The sequence below is a fragment of the Corvus brachyrhynchos genome, unplaced genomic scaffold (genome assembly GCF_000691975.1).
Source record: "Corvus brachyrhynchos isolate BGI_N302 unplaced genomic scaffold, ASM69197v1 scaffold61, whole genome shotgun sequence".
Lineage (NCBI taxonomy): Eukaryota > Metazoa > Chordata > Aves > Passeriformes > Corvidae > Corvus > Corvus brachyrhynchos.
This window is the reverse complement of record NW_008236478.1, coordinates 1,658,328-1,684,839: the sequence shown is the minus strand read 5'-3', so window position 1 is coordinate 1,684,839 and position 26,512 is coordinate 1,658,328. Positions and strand designations below refer to the sequence as shown.

The following is a 26,512-nucleotide window of genomic DNA, read 5'->3' as shown; positions in this document are numbered from 1 at the left end:
GCCCCCAGGCACATTAACTGCTGTTGTCTCAGCACTGGCTCCTCTGATCTACTCCTAGCCTTTTTATTTTTGTTTTTGTTTTAAAATTAATTTCCCTGTAGATTTTAACCACTCCATTTTCATTTACCCATTTTGTTCTTCCTCTCCTCCCTTCCCCACCCTCCTCTTCCTTCCCCTGTTCCCTTTGTCTGTCTGTGTCCATCCCTTACCCTACCACAGAAAACCTCTCCTCTCCCCTCAGTATAAAGCAAGAGCCTCATGGAGCCTCTCTCACCCCTTTCACCCCCACCACGCCGGTCGGCTCTGGGCAGGCTGATCTTCAGCCCTTCCACATGGCCCTTTCAGACGATGCGTCCACGCCTTGCTACAGTGCCTTCCTTCATCATGGTGCCCACTTTGGGCAGTCCAGCAGCCAGCCTCTGATAGCAGGTAACCGGCCTTGGCCACGAACTGAGTGGGGATGCTGTAGGCAAGGGGTTCAGTTTCGTCTGACGGGGAGGCCAGTAAATGCTGCAAGCTCTTTGAGTGCAAGTGGGAACCAGAGCAACCATGTTCTAGGTCTGCATACGCAGCATATGTTTTCAGCTCCATGAAGAATCAGAAAGTTTTCATGCCTGTCCTTCATTTTTAGAGCAAAACGGGAAAAGAAGCTCTAACTACCTAGAAGTGACTGGGTGTCCCAGTTGGATTGGGCTTGGGACTTAGTATAGAATTTCACATTCAGCAAAACATCCTGTGTTGCCTCAATTAGCCATCCAATACCCTGAGCACTCAATACCTTGAGTACTGCAGGCGCAGCACACTGTGTGCTAGCCCAAGGCAGATGATAGCAGCGTGAAGATCCCAGCCACCTCCAGGCCTGTCTGGGTTGTTCATCATGGGTTGTAGCTACTAAGTCAGATAGACATTGGTGAGCACTGCCATAGCCATGCTGTGAGCAGCATTTGAGTCACCGGTTTTGGGAGTGTCAGTGTGAGCTGGTGCCTTCACACAGCAGACCAAGCAGTTAAGAAACCCAGCATCATGTCTGAATGTCAAGAGCAGGAAGGATGTGTGAGAGACTATGTTTTACAGTCGAAAGAATACAGAGCTGAGATAGGTGGCCTTCAAGGGAAGAGCAGGAGTGAAGAAATAGGCTGCAGAAGACGGTAGCACTTATGAGCAGCAGGCAGGAGGGGAAGATGGGGTGGAAGGTCAAGTTTCAGGTAGGTAGTAAGGGAAACTCCTGAGAAGGTGACTGAAGCAACATTGCTGCAGAATCCCAGGGGGGACTTGGGTGAAATAGTGGGTATCATTTTAGGTGACCACTGAGCATTTTTCAAAGGATGTAATCTGGGCTCTTTCAGAACAGACAAGTCTTAGTGCAGACCACAGTTCCTAATACTCAAGAAACATATCATACCTCCGCCTCCTTCATGTTCCTATATTATTTTTCTTTTTTGACTTAATATCCTTCCTTTGTCTTGTCATGTGAGATTTCCATTTGTAAACCTCCATGTAGGAAAACAGCAAGTAACAGCAGAGAAGACTTGTGTTCATAACACTGTCTTGGTCCTACCTTACTGCAGCCAGTAAGAGCCTCTGAGTTCTGGGCACTTCCTAAGCCAAGAAGTCTCTCGACTCTCTACAACATTACAGATATCTGGGGATACTGTCATATATGACCATCCTCTAGCCTAGAAGGTGCTGTGTTTCTTGAGAGGCACTTGCCTTAGGACTCTTATAGGGAGATAGACATGGTACAAAGTGTTCAAAAGCGCAAACAATGTCACAGTGATTCAGGTGCTGTTCCTCACTCAGACAGTTCTTGCAGGAGAAGAATGGCTGGAGTTGGAAGCGTGTTATGAGCTAGCTTTACCATAGCCCTGCAGTACAAGAATTTAATAATCCTGTCTACCTGTTTGTAATGAGAGGATGTTATGGAAGGGGCCTGTTTGTATGTAACAGCATTTTAAGAGTTTCTCTGTGAGACTCTTACTGTTGTTACTGATACAGTACTTGTTTGTTATCTTCTTTTTCAAGACTGGGATTTTGACAGATGATCACTTCCCAACAAATTTTCCATGCTCAGTTTTAAACATCAACCTCTGTGTGCTCATGTCTGAATAAAAACACAGGGGCATATGTGCACACATCAAGTAGCAGAGTGAGTGTATATGTGTTCCCACATGAATGGAAGTGTCAAAATGAATAAATTTTGCTTGCAGCTACATAATGTTATCTCTAACTTTTCAATGATACTGTTTTCTCACTCATCACTTGTTGTTATTTCTCAGGCTAGTCAACAAATGAAACCAAAAGAACAAGAATTTTAAGCATAAAAATTTCTTTCCTTAAACCAAAGTGAGAAAAAAAATAACTACATCTACTAGGTGTTATTCATACTGCTTAACATGCAGCTACAAATCACTGAAGAAGTAATGGTGATAAAAGAGTAAAAGAGTGTAGAATATTAATCCCTGATACATTATGTATTTATTTTTATTGGTATTGGGGAGTGGCTGGAAAACGGCTCAGCTGTTGTCTAAGAGGACGTTAGCTAGGAACATCAGCCACTGATCAGGAACCTCTTCAGGGAGAAAGAATGAACTCTCATTTCTGTTTTCTTGAGTAAATCACCTCAGTAATCTTTAGTCAAGACCTGTGAAAGCAATGACACTAGGTTATCCTACCTCATCCCAGAGAAACTTCCTCCCTTCAGGTTAATGTTCCATGCTTATTAGTTTTTGCTTTGCCTTGTAACTGTTAATTATTTCTGATTCCTCAGCCAAGGTTCATGCTTGTTCCAGGGCCTGCTTTTATCGGTTACCATTCTGCTGGTAGTAGAGCTAAACCAGTGCTGCTTCTTCTTTCACTGGCATATCCCAGCACTCTTCCAGTGACTCCAGTGGTGTTAACGGGCTATATTTAACCTGTCACTCCTAAAGGCGAATCAGACTCTTGCCCTCCAGTTAGAACAGACAGGAGAGACAAAATTTAACAAAAGAACAACAAATGGCACAAACTTCTTGGTGAGCTACAGTTCATCTAGGGAATGTGAAAGGCTTTAGATGCCTGGAAGAGGCTGACATCTCAGTAGGCAGTGTTGGAGGTTGAGTTGTAAATCTCTCAGCAGCTGTGGGGGAAAGATTATCTTAATTTATTTAGCGTTTTGTTTTGTTTTGTTTTTCTTTGTTTGTTTTGTTTTGCTTTGGCTTGAAACTCCCAGCAGCTTCTGAGATTATTTTAGTTCATTTAAATGCAATAAGCGCTAACAGCAAATGCCCTTCTGGCTGGCCCATTTTCAGGCTAACCAGTCCAAATGAGGAAATGCCTCTGGCATCAACCAAGAAGCCCCCAGCTGCACTTCCTAAGAGAGGAAAAATAAACTATAATCATTCACCCAGTCCACACCCCTCTTTACTACTTTGGTGGTGAAAAGAAATCACAGCTTTAAGTATTACAAACAAAAACTTGTACCTGTGATAAAAAAGAAGTGGGACTCAAACTAATTTGCATGATCCTATTATTACATGTAGTACACCAGCACCTGGAAGGAGTCCAACCAGTACTGGTCTCATGCTAAGCACTGTGCAAATGTACTAAAAGTGTGCCCTTGCACCAAAGAGTTTGCAGCATAAAAAGAAGCACAGAGAGGTAAAGTGACTTTCTTAAAACCATCAGCAGGTGAATGGCAAAGGTGGGAAGAGAAATAGGCACAGAAAACTCTTGGATCACTTCCCAGTGCCTTGCACATTGATCACGCCCTAAAGCAACATCACCACAGTTTTGGAACTGCATAGACTGCATATATTTGGGACCTCAGCTACTCTGGCAATGAATATGCTGCCATTCTCTGTGCAGATCAGGGCCATTTTGATTTAGTTAAAATAGATCCAAAATCTATGAAACAAACCAAATTCTTTTGAGCCTCATCAAAGCTAAGTTTTAATATCCATCCTTACAGTGCAAGATCAAAAGTGCCCCAATTTTCACCCAGAATTTTCAGTGGGTGGACAGAACTCATGTAAGAGAAGGGGGTGCAGTAGTTGCCTATCAAGTCATGTGACAGTGGGACAAAAGGTGATACCAAATCAATATTTAAAGATCTTATCCATATTGATCACCTGTCCCGATTCTCTCCCTTTTCAGGTCGTGATATGGCAAGCACCACCTTGCCTGGCTACCCACCCCATGTTCCCCCAACTGGACAAGGCAGCTACCCAACATCAACTCTTGCAGGAATGGTTCCTGGTAAGTCAGTGCCAACCCTCGGTAATGGTGCACACATGTTTGAACTGTTACCAGCATTGTGAGAGTTTTCACAGCTGGCTTGGCTATTGCTTTGCTGACATGAAGCACTATTCTTTTCATAAAGAAACCATCAGTTACCTATAACCAATGTAGCTAACAACCCTTTTTGTAATGTATCTCTTTCCCCCTAGTAACTGATTCACTGCTGCTATGGGCAGCTAGCTAGCTATAACCTGTGGCAATTAATTGGTAATTAATTAACTCTAGTATTCATTAACTAATATAATTATTTTCCAATGACCTATGCAGATTATTTTGTACTGCTCATGGCTCAAGATACTCACCTATTCACTAACTTAGGGTAACAACTCACCTTATGCCTAAAGCCATGGCATCAAGCTGAATATTATCAATGGTAATTTAATACCTGCAGTATTTGAAGATCTACTGTCTATATAGCTTAAATTTACTAAGAACTCAGCAATGATTAACAGCATTTCAGGAGAAACTAACTATTCACTTCTAACAACCAACTACTTACCCGCCTCCTGTTTGTAAGATAGTGCCTCCAATCCAAGAAACTATCAACCTACTCCTACATCCAAAGACAAACTGTTTCTTTGCTACGCAATGCTTTGGAGAAATACCTTATCTCAGTATATGGATTCTCCCACTCTTTCAGAAGAAGAGAAGACCATTAACTCTAGGACAATTGAAGAGTTCATTACCTCAGGCTCTATTACCCACTCTCCTCTGATGACAGTTGTCCCCAGTAGATAAATGAAGAGGCAGGATTTTTTCTCAGACCTGGTAGCTCAGAACTCAGAACTCATCTGCCACTAATTTCTGCTTGTTATGGGCCATGGCTGTGAGTCGTGACGGTTACGGGGCAGATGCACAGCCCATTCTGCAACCTCTGCTTCTGAAGGGATGAGTCCAGAACCAAAGAAGAAACAAGTTGAGGACAGAAAGCTCTTAAATTACTATCATATGATTTTCCAGGGCTTATGAGTGGAAAGCCTAACTTAACCCTCATCCAGATCTCGGAACACCCAGCTAAATGAACATTAACTTCAGTGAAAATACAACTGATAGGAAATGTTTTCAGGTCAAAGTCTGAACATCTTTAAGTGACAGATCATAGAATGGCTTGAGTTGAAAGGGACCTTAAAGGTCACCTAGTTCCAACCCCCCTGTCATGGCCAGGGACATCTTTACAGGTGGTGCAAAGCCCCATTCAGCATGACTGAACACTTTCAGGGATTGGGTATCCACAATTACTCTGGGCAACCTGCTCCAGTGGCAAATTTTAGGGCATGACCTACACTAAATTATTCAGGGAGATGGTTTGGCTTCAGAATCAGAGAACCACTAAGACAATATAAAATCAATTAACACCCCCCCACACCACTCCCCCCAGTAACAGTAGGTATATTCAGTTAACAATATGTAGATCAGTTAATGGTCAAAACACTTAGGAGGTCACAGCATATAGAAATTACTAATAATACCAAAATAGCTGGCTCTTTGAATAGAGACTGTTCAGTGATTGCTATGTATGTTTAATGTCCTCATCACAAGGATGATACTGACTTCTGAACTGGGACAAAAACTTTAAGACCGCAATTATCAGGGGTCACTTATCCAAAAATAGGGTATTCCAGCTCCTTGATGTGGAGGCTGCTTATCTATAAGACAGTCCCAAAAAATGCCCAGCAATATCCCCCAAAAGAAAAGGAACAGAATTATACAGAAAAAAGTTAAGTTATACTTAAAAGTTAAAAAAATTATTCCAGTCAAATGGATATCTTTACTTTAAATCTGATGTCAACATTCAATCAGAGGAAGTTTTTCCAGTGGCCTATTTGGGCATCCCACAGTAGTTAATGCATCTTTCAACAGAGCATCAGGTTCTGGCTGTTTCAGTCATATCCCACTGATCAGACCCAGCCAGGAAGCCCTTCTCTTCCTGTCTTCTAATGTGACTGAAGCCAACAAGATGGAGATAAAGAGGCTTCCTGGGAAGAAACAGAAGACTTGGCTTTAATGGGTCACACTGCAGATCTCTGCAGCCACTACTCCGTGTCAGGGGCCAACAGGGGAAGTATGTGGAAGGGTGTAAGAGTAGAGCAAGCATGTATTGGTACTTTCTCGAAAGATCTCCCAGCCTCCACACTGCAGCTAAGAGACTTTCTAAACCAGATTTAGTATCTTTCTATTTAATATTAAATCCTTGATAGATTTTCCCTCCACAAATGTAAAACATGTCTCCTGAGCCTTTAATATAAATATAAGCCTTTAACATGCATAGAAACCTATGGCAAGAAGTTCCGTAGCTTAACTACATATTTTGTGAAAACTATCTCCCTTATTTGTTCTGAACCTGCCACCTGCTAGGCTCACTTCATGCCTCATCGTTTCTGTATTAGAGGACTAAACCAATAAGATTTAAATACAGATGCCAAGTAATAGTAAAGATTCCCTGAGCACAGATTGCACAGAATATAGGCCTCCTGAGATCGATCCTCTGTGCTGACTTGCAACCTCTGTTACAAGTCCAGTTTGAACAATCAAATACAAAGGTGCCAAGGGTTTGTTATGTGCCCTCAGGCCAAGAAAGTTCAGAGGTCAGTGCTCTAACTACACTGGAAACAAGGAGCTGGCAAGATGACTACTTAGGAAGTATCTTTAAGAAACGTACTAACATCCAAACAAACCTATTGTTCGGATATGAGCCAATATGACAAAGAGGCTCTGTCTTCTCTAAACAAAGGTGCAGAGCTAAACACACAGCTGTTCAGAAACCAGATTTCTAACCCATGCAAAATTCTGATTCCTTGATATTTGCTTTTATCTTGCATTGGTATGAGGAGTCAGAATCTTGCAACAGTTCAATTTGCAAACATCAAGATGAAACATTTCAATAACATCAACATGTACTAGATGTCAAGACATATTAAAATAATGAAAGAATTGAAAGGAAATTAAATGAGATGAGAAAGGCAAAATAAAACAAAACAAGAAAGTTGAAACATAATACTTTTTTTCAATTTGCAATAATTTCAGAACTTTTCCTTCCAAAACTCTATTGAAGCTGACAAGCTCAAGCAAAACATTTCCATTTCAATGAGACAGCATTTTCCAGTGGAAAACTGTTTCTGAGAAGATTGTTTAACCAGTGCTAATAATCAAGGCTATGTTCTACCCATGACAACCAACTAGACTTCTACTTGTATAGTCTAGAGAAGAGCTTGTCTCCTCCTACATTCACGCAACATGGCCAGCAAATGCACGTCTCTTAGGTTTATGCAGATGACGTGACAAGATACATATACTGCATTTACCTTTCCTGTGACTTCAGGTCTCGAGCTGTAAACATGGATGAAAGCCAGAGGTCCTGAGCACACACTTGAAAAAGCAGGGCTTAGTCACTCACAGAAAGATGAATCAGGTATTGGGCTACACTTAACCTACAGATCTCAGAGAAGTTTCCTACAAAGGTAACAGAATACCTTTGATCCATGTCTCAATTTTTCCTCTTTCCCAGAAAGGACATCAAGTTTCTGCAAACTGTTTTAGTGAAATGAGCATCCACTGAAGGAACTGCAGTACACACACAGCAGTGCGGAGCCTGCAGAGGGCCGGGGACAGCAGCGGCAGGGAGTCGTTAAACAGAATCCAATGTTGATGAGGAAATTACACTTGTTTCATTAGTGATCGGGGAAGGCGATAGCTCAGTTCCTCTTGGTCACAGTTGAGCTCAAAAGCTCATTATCCTGCTGCATGCATGCTTTCACTCCTCGTCAATAAACACTGTTTCCAGTGGCTGCCCTGCCTCCTCCCCAGTGCTTCATAGCTGTGGCTCTTTCTCCTGTGCTTAACCCGTGCTTTAGGAACACTATAAACAGTTTAGGGTGTCAGCTCAGGAGGGGGTGAGAGAAAAGTGTTGAAATATCAGAACAATTTCTCTCCATACAGTGAAGTGATGTTACATGAAGCACTTCAAAAGGAGAAATTCTCATGTGAATAGTTTTTTTTCTCATTCTTTGGGAGGCAAACTCATTCCAGTATATTCCACAGATAATTCAGTAGAGAAGAATCTGGACTGTGCCTTGCATGGTCATCTTAGTAGGTTTCACCTATTCCTTCCCGGCTAGTTGTCAAGATTTTTGATGCAAGATGTTTCTAGCTATGGAATTATGCTGAGTTATTATCATTAAAACAGTAGTTAGCAAGATCTCTCACACAAAATGAGGTTTTATGCTGAAACTAAAAGCTACTGTAAATATAGCTACTGACTAAAATACCTTTGGATGATGATTTGGTTTGATTCATACTCATTTTTGCACTGACTACTTTGGTTATCACCCTGAGTACCTTTTAAAAACCTTGCTGGAAATATTCTCCTTAAGTTTAAAGCAGTACAAATCCCCTAACTTGAACAGACTTCATTTCTGCCATCTGAGAATCTGTGGTGTCGGCTTTAACACTCCAGTGAGAGGAGATTTGCAGAGATTATGCCATAATTAATTGACAGTCTTTGGTAATTGTATCACAGGCATCCATCCCATCTCGCATTACCTTCTCTTCCGGTTCCTTGGTATCTAGCAGGAACAGCCAGGTGTTTTTCAAACACTTCTGTTGTAACAATCCCACCTCTGCCATAGGGCAGACCAGAAGCTAATATTCACACTGCTCTTCCACTGCCTTTTGAGCACATAAGGCCTTTCAGATGGCGTTGTCTGTTGTTACTACATTAAATTGAGCTTATGATCAGATCATGCCATGATTTTCCGTAATAGAATAATACATGTTTAAGTTTGGGGGAGATTTATTTATTTTGAATGTAGCACCATACCCCTTCAGTAACCAAATACCCTGCACAGCCTTCTAAGAAACAGGGAGACTCAGCTCCTTCTGTACAATAAAACGGAATGTTTTAGAGGACTCTACACCATTCAGATCTTGGTTCAGAGTCTTACTAGATCACAAAGCTTGGAAGTATTTTGGTTTGGGCCCATTTTACTAATGTGAAAAGGGGAGCTGTAGCTCAACTTGTCTTTCAGGTTCAGCACAGTACCTAAAGTGCTAATTATTAGAAAATTATTTTCCAGAGCTAGAATGCAGCAAATTTTCTCTATAACTCACTAACTAAGCATAAAAGAGAGGTTAATCATGTATGAATCACTTTTCCGACTAATACCATCATCCAGAGTAAGAAAGAAGGTGATTCATGTGTTTTCCATTTTGTTTTATATATAGCCTACCCAGAACATTTCCAAAAATGAATGATACTCTTCAAAAATATGCCATCACCCTCAGTACCCTAATAACAAAACATATTGCCATCAATAGCACTGCTAGTTCCAAAGAGTTTCTTGTGAGCTTATCCTATCAACCTTCCATGCCTGATGTCTTGGCACTACTGAAGAACCTTAGATGTTATTCATAGGAAAGCTGATAATTAGGTGCATAAAAAGCTTGCATATGCAGTCCTATTGCAGCTTGAGAATTGGAAGACAGAAGGCAATGAAAAATAAGGAAACTAAAAAACCCCACTTTAATAATTTATTTGTATTATTGAATTTGAACAGATTTTTTTATTGTGAAGCGGTCAGTCTTGTGATGATTAATGGTATGGGTAAGCAACTTTGCACTGAACCTTTGCAGCTTTGCACTGCAGTGACTTTAAGGGCAGAGTACCAGCTAGACAAAGAAGCTACGTACACCAGTTTTCCTGCTGGTAAACGGATTCAGCATGAACACTGGTCTGATGGAACAGCAGATGTAAATCTTTATTCCCAACTGTATTTCACACCTTCCTCGGTTTCTTCCAGGGAGCGAGTTTTCAGGGAACCCCTACAGCCACCCTCAGTACACGACCTACAACGAGGCCTGGCGGGTCCGCAACCCTGCATTACTAAGTGAGTACCTCTTTCCCACAGCACACCCCCAGCCTCGCGCTCCTTCTGTTTGTCTCTTTGTTTTCTTTTCTTTGTTTTTTTTTTAGTTTGTTTGTTTCTGAAGAGGGTTTTCAAGTATTTGGGCAGGTGAGAGGCCTTTTTCCTCACTCTCCAGTCCAGTTTGAAATGGGTATCTACTTCATGCATGTTTTGTATCAGTTCTGAAGCCAGTTCCTCTTTCATGAGGAGTTCAGAACTCCAGTTCATCTCCAGCTTCTCCATGGGCTGCATCCACAGTTTATTCCGGATTACAGCAAAAGTTAAATTTAGGTTCTGGTACTCTTAGGCCACAACCAGCATCCTTTCAAGGCCTGGTTAAAAATTCACATAAGGTTTCACTCCTCTCCCAGGCTAAATCCAGAGTCAGTTCCTGGGGAATCTATAAATCCCATAGAATTTTGTCCTATTGGACCAGTTGGAATAATGTCCAGAGTGGGAGACAGGCTGCATCACAGGATTTTTATAGGCAGTAGAGTTTTCTTGCAGGGACATATATCCATCTCCAGTGACTAATATGCTCAGAAATAGTCAGGGTTCTTCTCAAAGGGGAAAAAAACTCCTACAAGACTTTAGGTTCTAATACAACATTTCTTTGCAGGGAATAGGAAGAGATTTATTATATGCAAAATAAACCAGTTGTGATTATTATCTACCTTTTTACTGAGGTTTAACAACTGGATAATAGATGCACATTTTATTCCAGCTGTTAAACTTCAGTAAATGTGATCTTAATAATCAATCACTATTTAACACACATTCGATAACCACCTAAAGAGCTTTCATGCCAAATGTGACCCAAATCCCAAGTAGTAAAATCTTGTAATTTTGTTTCATTTCTCCCCTCCTGGTTTTAAAAGTGACCCATTATACTTCGTCAGGTACACTCAGAACATCTGGCCCTGACACTTTCCTTGTGGCTACGGATCAGGTGTGGCATATTTGTGCTGCAATGTTTGTTGTGGTTTAGCCCCAGGCATTAGCCAAGCCCCACACAGCCACTTGTTCATTCCCCCACCAGGAGGATCAGGGAGAGAATTGGAAGGATAAAAGCTAGAAAAATCCTGGGTTGAGATAAAGATAGTTGAATAGAGAAAGCAAAAGCCACACATACAAGCAAAGCAAAACAAGGAATTAATTCACTTCTTTCCCATGGGCAGGCAGGTGTTCAGCCATCCCCCAGAAGAGCAGGGCCCCATCATGCATAATGGTTACTTGGGAAGACAAACACCATCACTCCAAACATCTCCCCTTCCTCCTTCTTTCCCCTGTTTCACATGCTGACTATGATGTTATCTGGTTTGGAACATCCCTTTGGCCAGTTAAGGTCATCTGTCCCGGCTGGACCCAGACTCCTCACCAGCATGGCAGTGCAAAAAGCAGAAAAGGCCTTGGCTCTGTGTAAGCCCTGCTCAGCAATAACAAAAACGTCTCTGTATTATCAACCCTGTGCTCAGCACAAATCCAAAACACCGCCCCTTACCAGCCACTGTGAAGAAAACTAACTCTGCCCCAGTCAAAACCAGCGCAAATGCTCATTGACTTACTCTACTGATTGTCAGTAGATGCAAAAGGATCTCCTTTCTGTAGAGGGGCATAATATATAGAGGCCACAGTAGCATCTATCCACTGAAGTGTGGCCCTCACTTGGCTTCCACTGATTGCCTTTCCTTAATCCCATTAGGAGCTCAGTCTCCAAGTTCTTTTTTTGGTTATTTTGCTTTTCTTTCTTCCTACCTTTCTGTTTCTTTTCAGTTCTCCTTTATTTCTTTTCTTAGTTTGATTGTTCCTGTTTTTTGGTTTGGTTTTTTTTTGTTTACTGTTTGTCCTTTCAACCAGTCCATTCTTCTCCTGTGTTAACTTTCAGGTTCCCCTTATTATTATAGTGCCACATCCCGGGGCTCCGCACCTCCCACTGCTGCCGCTGCCTATGACCGCCACTAGTTACCATGGAAACCACATGAAACTGCAGGGCGACAGCTTAGGCCTCCACATTGTACCTGTCTGATCACCTCCCTCCATCCCTGGGAAGGGTGAAGAGACCTTCTCCATTCCTCCCCACAGTCCAGTTCCTTCCTCTTCATCATGAAGGCGCCGGACCAAGCGCTCACCACATGAGACTGAGACCCCCTCGTTCCCCCTACCCTCCGCCCCGACAGCTCCCCCCACGCCAGGAACAGCCTGTGGCCAAGTGGCATCCCCTGAGGGAGCCCTCCAACACCTCTGGGTAAAGCTCAGCCATGCAAAGTCCTCTCAGCTTCCAGGACTCCAGGGGGACTGGGAAGCAATGCAGCTGGCAACCACTGCCCTACAGGACCCCTTTCTGGGAGCGGTAAGGGCCAGGGAAACGGGAGAATGCCGCTCATGAAACACTGTTCCCCAAAGATATACTCTTCTGTGGTGGACTCTTGAGTGTGTGTAACCTGTGATGCTCACCCTGTTTCCCAGGACAGAGGGAACAGTCTGGCTAGAGCAGAGATGGCAGCACAGAGACCTGGCCCATCTGGCAATGAAGAAAGGACCAAGTAATGATCTGCACCCCATGAGGGGTTCTCTGTGCACCTCATCCCCACTTTCCAGCATGGATTCCCCCAGAGTTGGCTTCACCTCGTGGGTGGTGACTTTGCAGGCCAGAGTCGGGAGGAACCTCACACATACACCCACAATTTCTGTGACACACAATCAGCTCAGACAGGAGGATGGAGCAACATTTACAAACAAACCAACGAAATGAAGAAATATATAAATAGATATATAAATATAACTGTGTTTTTATGCTTTGTCATGAAGGTCTGTAAAAAGGAACAAAAAAATCCCCAATTTTCTAAAAAACCCAAGCAAACAAAACCAACAAAAAAACCAAAATAATAATTAAAAAACCCTACAAAAATAAAACTCCAAGTCCCATCTCTCCCCACCACCTGAATGGCAGACGAGTTCCTCTGACGTTTGATGCTCCTCTTTCACTCTAGGGTTTTGTTTCCTTTCTGTTTTGCACTACAATGGGATGATGGTATTGGAGAGGATTGGATGCCAGCTCCACCCCGTCGCCTCCTCCTCCTCCTCCCCCTCCTTTCCCAAATCCTGTCTCTGGGGAGCAGTGTGGACAAGTCACATCTGACAAAGTTACCAAATACATCAGTCAACAAAAAAAAGCACTCTGAGGCAACAAATGTTTTCCATGTCACTGGTTGGCAAACAAAGAAAACAAGCCCAGCTGCGCTCTCACTGCGCTGTGTGGTGGAAAGTGTGGGGCTTCATGTGGGCCCATCTGATTGCCCTCTGGACAGCTGAGACTGAGATGGACAAATTCAGGATTGGCTGGGATAATTGCTTGGTTCCCTAGTCCTTAACCTTCAGTCCTTTTACCTTAAACTCTGTACTTGTGACAACTTCAGTTCACCCACATCCCAACTTTTGCAATTTTAGATATGCCCAACACCCTTTCTCCAGATCGCCACTGCCGGTGACAACCGCCTCATTATCTGTGCCCAACACCTAATTTCCTAACCATCATAGCCCTGCTATATGGGCCCCCCTTTGATTCCCCATCCATCTGCTCATACACCTACTAATTTATAGGCCCCCATTCAAATCCATATGCTTGCATCCTACCAGCCAGACTCAAGATACAGCCCCATCTTTTCATCTTCAATCCTGTATTGTGCACCCTAATATTTACCCCTTATCCCAAATGCTCACCTGATGATTCTCTAGGGATTCTCTGCTCATTTTGGTTCCCAAGTCATGGACAAACACTGTTCTGCAAAAGGCTAACTGTCAATAGAAATGCTTATTACTCCTGTATTGTCAGCAAACTCATAAACTGTTCCTTGCACTGACACTTCCTAAAAATTACTCAAAGAAAACATGAAGGCAGCTATAGCCTGTCCCCAGGGCATCAAGTCTGCCAAAGTAGATCCTTGTTGTTTTAGAGAGGTTTCAGATAAAACTCGTGGGCTATTGTCCATGGACAAAAACAGGATTGAGAATAAAACCCCCAAAGGGCATAAAAGTGAACAGTGGAGCAATCTGTACAGCCAACATCATGTATAAAATCCAAAGTTCCAAGCCTCTGAGGAGATGTGGTAGTGGACTCAGTATTCTGTCTCCAAGTTTAACTTGTATGTATGAAATCCACCATCAGTAAACAGCTGTGTTGATCCCAAAGGCCCCTTTCACCTAACTCTTTTAGCCTTTGCATGGCTTTAGCTGATTATAGGTCTGTGTCTTCTTTAATGGGGTGCCCAAATGATAAGGGTATTTGTGGGGACATTTACGTAGAAGATATAGAGCTAAAATCTGTTCCTGTACAGAATAAAATCAAAGAGGTTACTCCTAATCTATTAAAAGTATCATTCTGCACATCTTACCTCTGAGTAACCTGCTGCAAATAGCAGATTTGTTACACTGTCACCAAGACCAGAATTTGGCCTGTTGTCTCATCTTAATCTACGAGAGAAGAAAATTCTGAGCAATTTCTAAAAATATGCTTTCACCACTCCTTCTGTTCTCCTTCACAGACACCAGATAGATGCTGAAACCTGTTAGAATGGTCTATCTTTTAGTCTCTCAGTACAGCCTCTGCTCTACTTGTGCACCACCCAGATTCACTCAACAGGTAGTCAGTGCAGAGGCAATAAATCCCAGGACCAGAAAAGAGAAGCTCCTGAGGAAGCTAAAGAAAAGGAGACTGTCACACCTCACACTTAGCCACGCGCAGCCCAGGGCGCAGCTCAGGAGAAGCCAGCAGCTCAGAAATGCTTATTTTTATAATGGTGTTTCACCAAACTTGAGGACAAGAGCTAGGGTCTGAAAGCAAGATTTAGTTGTCTCACTCATGGCTAGCTTGATTTGACCCTTGGAGGGCCAAATCTATTGTTGGTTTAACTCCACTGGTAAAAAAAGATTTCCACCAAGCATTGGATTGGTCTGGAAAGTTCGTAAGTACAGCATGTAGTTTGACCAGGAAAATTCAAAGGAAAGCGGAATTATGCAAAGGACTGGGCAGTCTAATCCTCTTCCACCACCATCTGTAGACCCTCATGCGAATGTACTGAATTACATTTGCCAAAGAGTTTCTTGTGTTGGTTGTTTTGATTTACAGTCGGTGGATGCATTGTAAAGCAGTATTATAGCCCAAGTCTAGTAGCTGACATGGGGATTTATGTGGTGATATTATGCAGAAGAAAACCATCAATATTCATCTAGATTTCATTAGACTGGACTATGCAGGAAACGCAAAAATTCTACCAATTATTTAATATTATGTTATTTGCAAAAAACAATTGCTGCTTTGTAGGAAGATAATGTGTGTAATGTGAAGGCAATTCCTCTTGTATATAAGTTCATCTCCATCTTCATCATGGTAGTTATTAAAACAGCCTCGTCTCATCCTGTAGATAAGGAACACGCTGTGTGTACTGTGCAAGTCTCGTTGTGCTCACTGAAAACAAAACAATGTGTTCAATAAAGCACAGCACAAATCCAGAACCTGAGGGAACAGCCAAACCTTGGAAGGACCCTTTCCCCAACAGGCCAACAGCTGCTTTGTTATAGGTGGGGGGTTTAAATTATTTTTCTTTTAAAAATGTTACAGGAAAAAAAGAAATTTTTATGCAAAATCCAGTGAAGTCTATAACTCAAACCTCTCCTCCATTCTGCTGTCACTTACCTTTCTCACATATCTTTCTCACACCCTCTTTCCATTCAGTTTCTATCCCTCTCTTTTATTATTTCTCATTCCCGATGTACTTTTCTATCCAGGGAGGGAAGAGCATTCCTGATATGAGAGCAGGTATCTGGGACCTCCAACTCCCTAGTTCTCCTTGTGGCTCTAGAAAACCTTTGTCAAGTCCAATTTCCCCACACACCTCAATTCCAACACTCTCTAAAATGGGAAGAACAACAGTTTCTAGTTCACAGGGGGATTGCACAGCTGAATTAATTATCACCAGTTCAGTGCATTGAAATTCTGGATAGAAAATTCTATCAAAATGTTAAACATTATTGTGAATAATAACTAATGTTTCCACTATATTTCTCTCTTTTCCTTTTTCTCACAAATCATTCTTTGTTTCTTTATTTGTCTTCCTTAGCTCTCCCTTCACTTCTTTCTTCTCAGGTCATTCTTAGTTCTGTTGCTATGTTTGTTTTATCTAATGGACCAAGCAGAAATATTGTGAGGCTCGGTCTCCTCTGTCTCTACTTGATCATGGGGGAAGAACCTCGCGAATTCTCAAATGCCGTGCTTGGCTGGAAACAACAAGGACCATGGCATTCAAAACTGGGCAGTACCTTTGAGTCCTGCTCTCTGAAGCTCTCACATCCTTTTGGCCCGGCAGAATGTGGGGAGGATTGCATGAGGTGGATGCATTAAAGCTGACACTTGTGGCCTGCAAATCTGTTGGGGAGAGTTGGTGGCAATGAGCCCTGCTGTGGAAATAGGGAGAAGTTTGCATGCTTTCCAACCCATCAGTAGCAATGAATCAAACTCAGAGTAAGACTTCAGAATTAATTGCAACATGAATATGAGGATGTTAAACAAGGAAAGGAAAACAAAAAGCCCTGCACCTCTTTCTTCTCTTGAGTATAAAATTATATATGCTTATTAACATTTTCCCAAGGGAATTTTTGTTTTGCTGAACTGTTGGAAAAACTCCACCCTTTTGTCCCTAAGGAAAAGCACCCCTCTGGAAAAAGAAACAAGAATCACAGCTGAGCTGCCCCCTTTGGCATTGACAGAGTCAGGGCTTCTGAGGGACCCACAAATACCACAGTGTGCTCCTTGGCTGAGCCCAGGATGGTGGCAGACTTGCAAAGCATGAAGGAGGGACCAAACTGACAATTACAGAACTGATAGCAAGTGTAACTGTAGAGCAGCTCTGCTGATGATCTCCAGGCTAAGCTAGACATGAGACCCGGGAGGGAAGGGGGCCAGTGCCAGGTGCAGGGTCACATCCATTCTAGGCTTCTGCAGCCCCTCTTGGCTTTTCCTCATCACTTCCGTTCTGTTTGACTCTTTTCTTTTCTCTTTTTGTGCACATGAGAAATAAAAGCAAATTTTTTTTTCTATGTCATTTTTGTGGCTTCTGGCTTGTTTCTCTTTCCTTCTCTCTCTCTCTTCCCCCACTCCCCCAACACTTCACTCTCCAAGAGATTCCCCTTGAGGTCTCTGGTATGTTACGTTTGTTGCACCTGGCACCCTTTGGGCACCATGTAAACATTGTGATTGTTAACAACCACCATGCTGCGTGATGAAAGACACTGCACATGCTTGCAACACCCTACAGTACAATCCAGCCTCTGAGCCCCCACCAGCCACCATGCGCTCCAATGCATTGCCAGCAGGACTCCCTCTTCTGTTGATCTCACTCGATTCCCAATGATCTATAATATATCAGGTACCCCCAGGTAGTTCAGAAAATCAAAATGTTATTGGGTAGCCACAACATCACAAAGATGTGTGGTAAAGCCTAGAGTCTCCTTCCCCTCTATGCTTGTTTCCTCTTAGCCCCAGTTGGGAGACTCTGTCTAGGTCAACTGGGGAGCAAAACCCAATGTAAAGTCATTAATAACCCATTCTCCAAGCTATTCATTGTCCACCCAACAAACAGCTGGGTATTATATTCAGGTATGCTATAAACATACCAAATGCTGAGGTATTTACTCAATTTCTCCTCAGTTAAGCATTAGTTCTCCAGGAAGTCACATGCAGTTTAGGGTCATAGAGGTGCAATAAAAATGTAGCAAGAAGTCATACTAGACCAAATCAATTTTGCTCCTACAATTTTTAGTCATTATAAAATATTTTCACAACAGCTCATGAAAGCCAGTGGGCTCCATTTTCTGCCAGTGCATGTGTATCTTAAGGAAAGCCTGCGCATAAGTGCTGTCATGAAATCAAATAGTTTTGCTCATCAGAGAGTTAAAGCATTTCCTTTTGTTTAATTTTCTATTTTTCCCTTGCAGTATTAATAGCATAGGCTGAAAATCCCCCAACAGGACATTTTCCATAAGCGAAAGTCAATTTGTTGAAATCCAAACAGACTGTAGAAGCAATTCAATTTTCACAACACTGCGGCAAAACTGCCTGGCAACTCTCCTGAAGTTGGAGGGCTCAGGTTCCCAGGGTTTTCCACCTGTGAGACAGACAGGCCTGGGATGTGATGCAGGGATCGGCTTGCACTCAAAATTGGAATAAAACTGGATTCCCAAATTCTGACATTTCTTATGCATCAGAATTTTCCTTCTCAACCAAAGTTTAGGTGATAAGAATAAAACACTAAATTGGTAGATGAATCCTAGATGTTAAATTGACTGAAATCAAAGAAAATTAATAATGTACATTCACTGTGAGAAGTGAAAGACAGGCTAAGAATCACCAGATATATGTGTCAGACGAACGCAAAATGGATTTTCAAAATTCATCCTGGTAAAATAATCTTTTACTAGCATGATTATCTCATTTGTATCACAAAATACAGCCCAGAAATCTTTACTCTGACATTCCTGTGTAAGTCTCCATAACTGGCAGTAGAACTACAGCAAAACTTCTGCAACTTTCAAGAAATTATATATCTTGCAAAAATAAATACTTGCATGAATGAGCTATTTCCACCATTCAAACTAGTACTATGTTCCTTTAATAATCCTACAGAATCAATGGGAGTTCTCAGTGTGAAAATGTTATGTGATAAAACTAAAAAGAGCACCAGTCTGTCTCCTAATGAGGAAAATGATATTGTAAGGGTTTATGCAACACTAAGTAAAGAAATCCTCTTTATGATTACTCTGACAAGAAAAATAAAGAAAAGTTTGAACATTCTGAGATGATGACAACCTTCTTTAAAAATAACTACACTCTTTAATGAGTGTAGGCAAGAAAAGATAATACACATCTGAAGGTATTAATTTAGGTAGAAGATGGATTACTGGACACATAATCGGTACTGAAAAACTGTAAGGACCTGGGGAGTGGCAAAAATGGAAGAACAGCAAACATAGTATCGATGTTTTAAAGGAAAAGAATTCATCCTGAAAACTATAATCTAGTAAATCTATACGATTATGTCTGTAAGCAAAGGAAATTACTTTAAAATATTAAGGGAAGGATCTGCTCACTAAAAAAGCAGCTGTTAATTAAGATATGCCTAGTAAACAGTCTGTGTATAAATTCTTCTCTGCTTTAGAAAAAAGCTGGGAATATCCTCAGGACAGTTAACTTACATAATTCAGGCGCTCTCTGCAGTGAAGTAAAGAAAGTTGGTATTGTCAGCACCTTATACTTAAAAATCATGATCCAAGTACACACAAAAATTACAAGATTGACTAGAAATAATGTAATTTGTATATAACACCATTTTGTATATATGTATACTTATATACATGTATATAAAATAAATACAAAAAAACCTTTTATTTGACTTCTAGTTTCAATGTTCTCAAGACATCTACAGCTACGTTATTAATGGTGCCTCTTCCTCTGTAAGAGTCAGAAATTTACTTCAGTGAAAAGGAAACGTCTCACTGCATCACGGGATGTTGTGGCTTAGTGCTTTTGGACGCAGCTCAAATGTCACAAGACCTGGAAATGGCCCAGTAACTCCTGGCAAGGCTGAAAGAGCTGGTCTGATACCAAAGCTTATCAAAGACTTGTGTTTTTTCCTGCTTTCTCCTGTGTGACATTGTGGTGGAAGATGCCATCCAAAGCATACTTGATAATTTCGGGTTCAAAATTCTACCTGCAAATTCATTCTGTAGTAGCAGCTTTGAAAGGACTGTTTTCCACTGGTTCTTATCCCTGTAGCAGGAGAAACCCTCTTGTCAACCTTGGCTGCTTCTTGCAAGCCCCCTGCCATGCCCTTCCTTCAAGATCCCTTTCTGTGCCTTGCCAGTTCTGCCCCAGGCATGTTGACCCCTGATATTGCCCACCATGAGGAAAACACGGATTCTCTGTAAACTCCCTTCCTCCTCCTCTGCCTCCTACCCTCCCAGGTATGAACCCCCACGTTTCTTATACAGACGGGGGAGCGCATCCAGCACCCCACATTCCATGCTCAGGCACTGCTGGCTACTCCGCGCTATTCCTGTTCCCCCACACATTCAAAGGACCTTGTCTATCCTTACTGCTTTTGTTGTTCTCCGAAGTCCCCTTTACTACTCTGACAGGAACACCAGGTTTCAGGAAGGAGGCAACATTCATCTTTACTATAGGCATCCTAATTTTCTGCTGCCAGAGCTCGTGAGCAAATGCTGGCGCTCTGAAACTGCAGCCACCTGTGGCTTCTGACCTTTGGGAGAAAAGCTGTAAGGGACTGTTTTGAGGGGGTTTTTTTGGTGTTGGATTTTTTTTTTCAAACTGAAAGAGGGTTGATTTAGATTAGATATTAGGAAGTAATTCTTGACTGTGAGGGTGGTGATACATTAGAACAGGTTGCCCAGAAAAGTGGATGCCCCATCCCTGGAAGTGTTCAAGGCCAGGTTGGATGGGGCTCTCAGCAACCTGGTCTAGAGGGGGGCATCCTCACCCATGGCAGGGGAGTTGGAACTAAATGACATTTAAGGTTCCTTCCAACCCAAAACATTCTATGATTCTATAATGACTTTTAACCTGAGACTAATTCAAACACATCCTGTTGAACACTTATGAAAGGAATAAAAAAAAACCTACACAGAAAACTCAAATGGACTGAACAGGGTGAAACTTCACACAGGTAGAGAACCTCTTTGTACAGAAGAAAGAAGCTTTTTTTTTTTTCCATGTCAGCATCCCTAAGAATCCCGTTTTAACCACAGAGCTGCATTTGGAACTTCCTTAATACATCAGCAGTGGTTAGTTACAGTGCCTAGCTAATCAGGCAGCTTCCACATATATACTTTACAGACTCATATGAAAGTCAAATCATCATTACCAAGCAAATCAATCGAAAGCCCCTTATTTTCATGCTGCTTTTTCTAACATCAAGACCAGTAGTTTTTAGCATGCACTTTTAAAATCACTAGTTTATTTTTAAGGAAAATGCTTTTAATATAACTGGGAAAGGTGAGCTTATGGACATAGATGCACTGTACAGGCAGCTTGCTTGTTTTTTGTTCTTACTGTTTGCCAACTGAAAAAGATTGAAAATCATTTCTCTAGATATGCTTAAAATCTCAAAATATGACATAAAATCCAGGAACCAAATTTAAACCAAACAACATCTAGCTAACAGTTAGCTGTCTAACCCGCCAGGAAAGTTTATATATCCCATCCCCTTGTCAAAACTAAGTAGAAATAGGATAATAGCTTGCTAATGCAACCAGGTGAGCCAACCTTTTATCTCAAGCAGACACGGTCCATACTCAGAAAGTTCCAAACAGACTCTGCACAGAATCATTCTCCTTAAAATGTCACGAATTGCCTATTTGAACTTGAAAAGTCCCAGAGAAAAAAAAAGCAGAAAAAGAATTGAGCCAAGGCTGCAAAGCTGGGTACCCAAAACTTAGTGAGTGCCAGAATACAGGAAGACTGGACAGAACTCAGCAGGCAATGTGCCAGAGGGAACAGGAGAAAAATTAAATCAACATGATATTCTTTTTGCTAACTTGGTAGAGTCTATTAGTAACAGGGTAAGATTAGCACAAGAGATTTGCACCATCGTGAACAGAAACTCCTTGTACACTCCCTACCATCCACCTTTGTCTAGCAACCCATTAATATCAAGCAAGTATAATATGCTAGTAGGTTAAATTTGCTAATAAACCAGGATATGAACATGTTATAGCTACTTAGTATTCAGTTTGCTCTTTTATAAATGATTTGGTAGAGAATCAGGCCCTCCTCTCCCTCTCTAGCTGACTCTCATCTGATTCTAATTCAATTTCTCTGCCTATTGTTTATTTCACCGCTCCCCTGTGAAGTGTCAAATGCTGATGTTCCGTCAGCCTAGAACTGTCGTTTATATTTGTCATTCAGTCCTTGTTAAAAAATAAAACAGGACTGCGCCTGCCTTGGAGCGCTCTGCCTGGGAATTCCCTGTGGTAAAATTAGTCCATTTAGATGGAAAGTTTTGTGTCACTCCCCTGTCTAAATTGGCAGATCTGGCTCTTTTGCAAAAACCAATAAACTGTGAACCTTGATGCATCTGTCAATCAAACTCATCTTTCGTGAGCAAAGCCAGATGACAACAAAAGCTGGGCAGGCTCCTCCGATTGGTTCTTCTCATTTAGGCATATCAGGAGGCACCTGTCACTCCTCTGGCTCAGCATCACGCTCAGAGGGACTCCATTCCCAGAGAGATGAAGCCTTACTGGGGGCTGGGTTGGGGTTGGGATGGGAATGAGAAAGGGGGAGTTTACCCTTCTCACTTTCAGTACAATCTGCAGCTTGGTTCCTTCCTCATAGCTCTGGTGGGAGGCAAGGAATTGGCATCACCTTTTGTTCTGGAAATGCTTTTTTCACATCTTAAGCAAGCTCTTTGAATTTCTTAAACTGCAGGTTTTCTGGTGGCTAAAAGGATGCAGCAGGAGCAGTAAATGTGACATGCTATATCCCTGGGGCTCTGGGAACTAAGCCACAATACCACAGAGGAGAGACAGGACACATTCCAAACCCCTTTCCAAAGCTGCTGTGCCTATCTGATCACTCACTGAGGAGAAGCATAGAAGGTATTTCTACCTGTCTGCTAGGAAAGAAGGAGATTTCAAACTGTTTGCATGTCAAAGGAAGCATTTCATATAAAGGCATAAAAGAGGGAATAAAATGGCAGCAAAGATCAATAGCTCACACCACAGGACTTGAGAGGAGCTGGCGCTTAGGAGCTGATGATACCTCAGGAACAATCCGCAATGAAAGCAGAACTTCATAGGACATCTCAACTTGTCCAGTTTTCACTGGAAAATTCTGCACTCTGCTCTGTGCCCAAAAAAGGAGAGCCAATTTTTTTTTGCTTTTGCTTTCCAAAAACTGATTTACAATTGTTTTTTGTAGTGTTCTCATTTGCGTACTTGCTTTAGGTTGCCATTGAACCAATCAAGAAACCTTTTCTTCCACAGAGCTGTTGCTTGATGGTGGATTTATGTTGCCTCTTAGGCACCTCATAACAAATCTCATCTCAGGTACCTGTATTTTCTCTTTCTACTTTGTTTTGCTCAGAACAGCTCTGCCATCGTATGTCACTTACACTGTTTGCAGGTACCACTGTAATTATCTTGGCAGTGCAGTAGCCAAACAGTTCTCTCAAAATCAGAATATGGTACATGACTATTTCTCACAGTTGCCTTACAAGTCTCATCAAAGTTTTCTGCTTTTGCTCCAAGAAGGATATGTGATAAAAGACTGAAATCTCAGCCTCCCTAAAACAGTTGTGAGTTCTTTTGGTTCTACCATCCAGTGTCAATTACAGGCTCAAAAATAAAAGACAAAAAGCTTAAAAACAAACTGCAGAAAAGCTCTTTATGACATTAAAGCTCGTGTAAATATTCTTACTTACTGAGTGTTTGAGACTTGCCAAACTGGGCATACAAAGCACAGATTTTCATGTGAGATGAATCTGGTAAAACACTGACTAGGTGATACTAATTAGCTTTCATATACACATTTACTGGGCTACACATATAAGGTCAAAATACAATCTGTACATCAGTGTTTGAGGTCTTGAAAAGAGTGCTGAAAGACTGCTTTTAGCAGGCAGGTTACAGGGTACTGAGTGAGTACACAAAGTAAGCATAGCCAACGGCTGCAGTCTTGGAAAGAAACGCTACAAACTGAGACTATGAGCTATCAGCTACAGATACTGAGACAATGACTGTGCATTATGTACTGTATGCAGTAAGACATCATTCCTGTCCTGACCAACCTACTTATCATTAGACAAAACTGAAAGGGAAAGTGACTCAGTCAGTGCTGCTCACCTGATCATTGACAGCAAAGGAACAACATATAACTCTAACCAGCTCTGCCAGCACACTGGATGCTCCTGCCCTTTATGCAGGTATGGATAAAAGCAAAGGGAACCATCATCAATTAGCCTAGCTAGGTTTTTTTGCAGTTTGGTTGTTTTTTTTTTTTTTAAAGATTCTTGAGAAAGTAAATGAAAGAAAAGATAATGAATCTTCAACACAGGCTCTCTACCTGCTGCATCATTTTCTGGCAGGGGAATACATTCATGTAATACATACAATGTTTAAGCAAATGAATTGGGAAACACTGTGACAAAATAGAAGAGAAACTTTATAATGCTGCATTGTGGAAATAGAGTGCTAACAGAGAGGTCACAGAAGCACACCAGTAGGCCAAAGAATGGCCATAAAGCCGTTAATTAATTTCACTGTTTTGGGAGACACTTGGCCAAGATTCCCAAAAGCAGCTCTCTAAAACGTAGCTCATACTCAAGGATCTAACCAAACACCACAAGTTTCCCAGAATCACCAACAGCCCAGCACTTTCCCCATCATGAGCACCTTTTCTTGTTGCAGAGGCACACAGAAGTGGAATTCCTCCCATGGTTTATTCCCATCCCAGGACTCTGCTTTGAAGGTTCACTGCCCAACAAGTATGAGAAACTGGCCAGTATTCTGAAGTGTACAATCTTTTGTTATTTGGTTTCACCTTTGTCAAAATATTCCAAAGGCTCAGTTTCTGCAGTTGTCACCAGCACTTCTAAAGAGTCCAAATGTGAGCTAGGTATGTAAATATGTACCGCTCAGTATTTGTACTAGAAGACTTTGAAAAGTGTTCAGACACGCAGTTGAACATTATACACTGAGTTTTAGCTTTCTTGAAATTTTTTGTTAAAGATCCCTGAAAATCTATCCATCTTTTTTTTTTTCCTCTATCTATTCAGACCTTAGCTTTAATTAATTTATTTATTTTTAACTTGCTCTTCTTTGAAAATTCTGGGGTTTAGGTTGAATAGGAAAATTCTCACCGTGTTCTTCTGCCACCTAGATTATATATTCACCATTCAACTTCTTTTTAAGTTTTGGTATAAATCAGAACAAACTTAAATTATACCCTGTGCTCCAACTATTTAATTGTTCTCTCCCTTCTGCCTGTATCAGGTGATCACTCTCAGTACATTTAGATACTACTATGTGCAGCAGAAATTCCCTTGTTGCTTTGTGTTTGCACAGCAGGTAACATAGTAGGCTCCTGGCGCCCTACAGAAGTCTCAAAGAACTCCCACAAAATAAACTCTCAACAGCAAAATATTTTTGGGGAAAAGCCCACAAAATACCATTGTTGTGAAACATCCAGGTGATACAGAACTTTTCTTCTCCTTGGTGGCGAATTCTCTGAAATTCCTGACTTCTGGGTCATAGCGCCAGATGTGAAGTTCCCACCAAAGGAGGGGAGATATGTCGCTATCCCGAGTGCCGCAGCTTCTATGCCGTAGCACAAGGTACTGCGATCTTTCCAAAAGAATCTCCTTAGTGAAGCCGCTTGGCTGGACCAGCACACACTCACACACACAGGCACACACAAATACACGGATGGCTCCAGTAATATGAGTCAGCAGCAAAGAGGCAGGAAGGGTCTCTGTGTAAACTTCCATGGATGAAGGTTTATTGCAACTCCATCATAAAGGAGTCCAGTGACGAAGATAACAGAGAATGAAGGGTCCAGGTTTAAGTACAGGAGCAGGCAAGCACCAGTGACCAATGATCTGATGGCACTGGGGCGGTGTGCAGGCGGGACTAGGGTATGGGAGCCAATGGGGAAGCTCTGGAGGACTGGCGAGGGGCAAGGGCCAATGGGGGGAACCTGGAGTGGAGAACCTTCTAGGGCAAGGACATATAAGGTAACAAAAGGGCGGAGAGGCCAGCGGCCAACCAGGCTGGAGTGGAGAACCTTCTAGGGCAAGGACATAAGGTAACAAAAGGGCGGAGAGGCCAGCGGTCAACCAGGAACGCAGAACCGGGTTACATTAACATAGCAACACAAAGCATTCTGGGGGACACTTCTTTTCTCACTGTAACCTGGGAGATGTCTCTGGTACTAGAGCCTGTCTCACCACAGAACTCTCTTTGTTCTTTGTAGCACAGGCTAATTGGCCACCACAGGGAGAGAGAGTGGAAATAAGACTAAAAATAACTCGAACAGTGTTTGATTCTGGGAAATTGTCACAGTCTATATCAATATCTCCAGTATTATCAAATGTACTTTTCTAGTTTTGTCTTTAAGTATGGATTGCCTGTTTTGACTTACTATTGTTTGTTTATTCGTGTGTACGTCTTCATTTCTATTTTGCTTGGATAATACAACAAAACTAAAAAAAAAAAAATACAAAAAAAAAAAAAAATTTTTTTTCTTCTCACACCTTTTTTATTTCCCAACA

At 41.8% G+C, this 26,512-nt stretch overlaps 1 protein-coding gene and 1 long non-coding RNA gene across 14 annotated transcripts in view; one reads left to right on the top strand and one right to left on the bottom strand.

The window, feature by feature from the left end:
- Positions 1-19,015, top strand: part of PAX2 (paired box 2) — a 103,845-nt gene extending 84,830 nt beyond the window's left edge. For 3 of the 13 annotated variants that reach the window (XM_017725941.1, XM_017725940.1, XM_017725938.1), the window contains 4 exons: positions 220-429; positions 4,132-4,233; positions 10,071-10,157; positions 12,080-19,015. In XM_017725941.1, coding sequence (XP_017581430.1) covers positions 220-429; positions 4,132-4,233; positions 10,071-10,157; positions 12,080-12,201 — 521 coding nt within the window. In that variant the 3' untranslated portion in view covers positions 12,202-19,015. Of the gene's footprint in view, positions 1-219; positions 430-4,131; positions 4,234-10,070; positions 10,158-12,060 lie in introns of those variants that run through there. The other 10 variants (XM_017725948.1, XM_017725942.1, XM_017725939.1 and 7 more) reach the window with 5 other exon arrangements.
- Positions 1-26,512, bottom strand: part of LOC108444660 — a 93,381-nt gene that overhangs the window by 64,615 nt on the left and 2,254 nt on the right. The gene's annotated exons all lie outside the window — the stretch shown is intronic.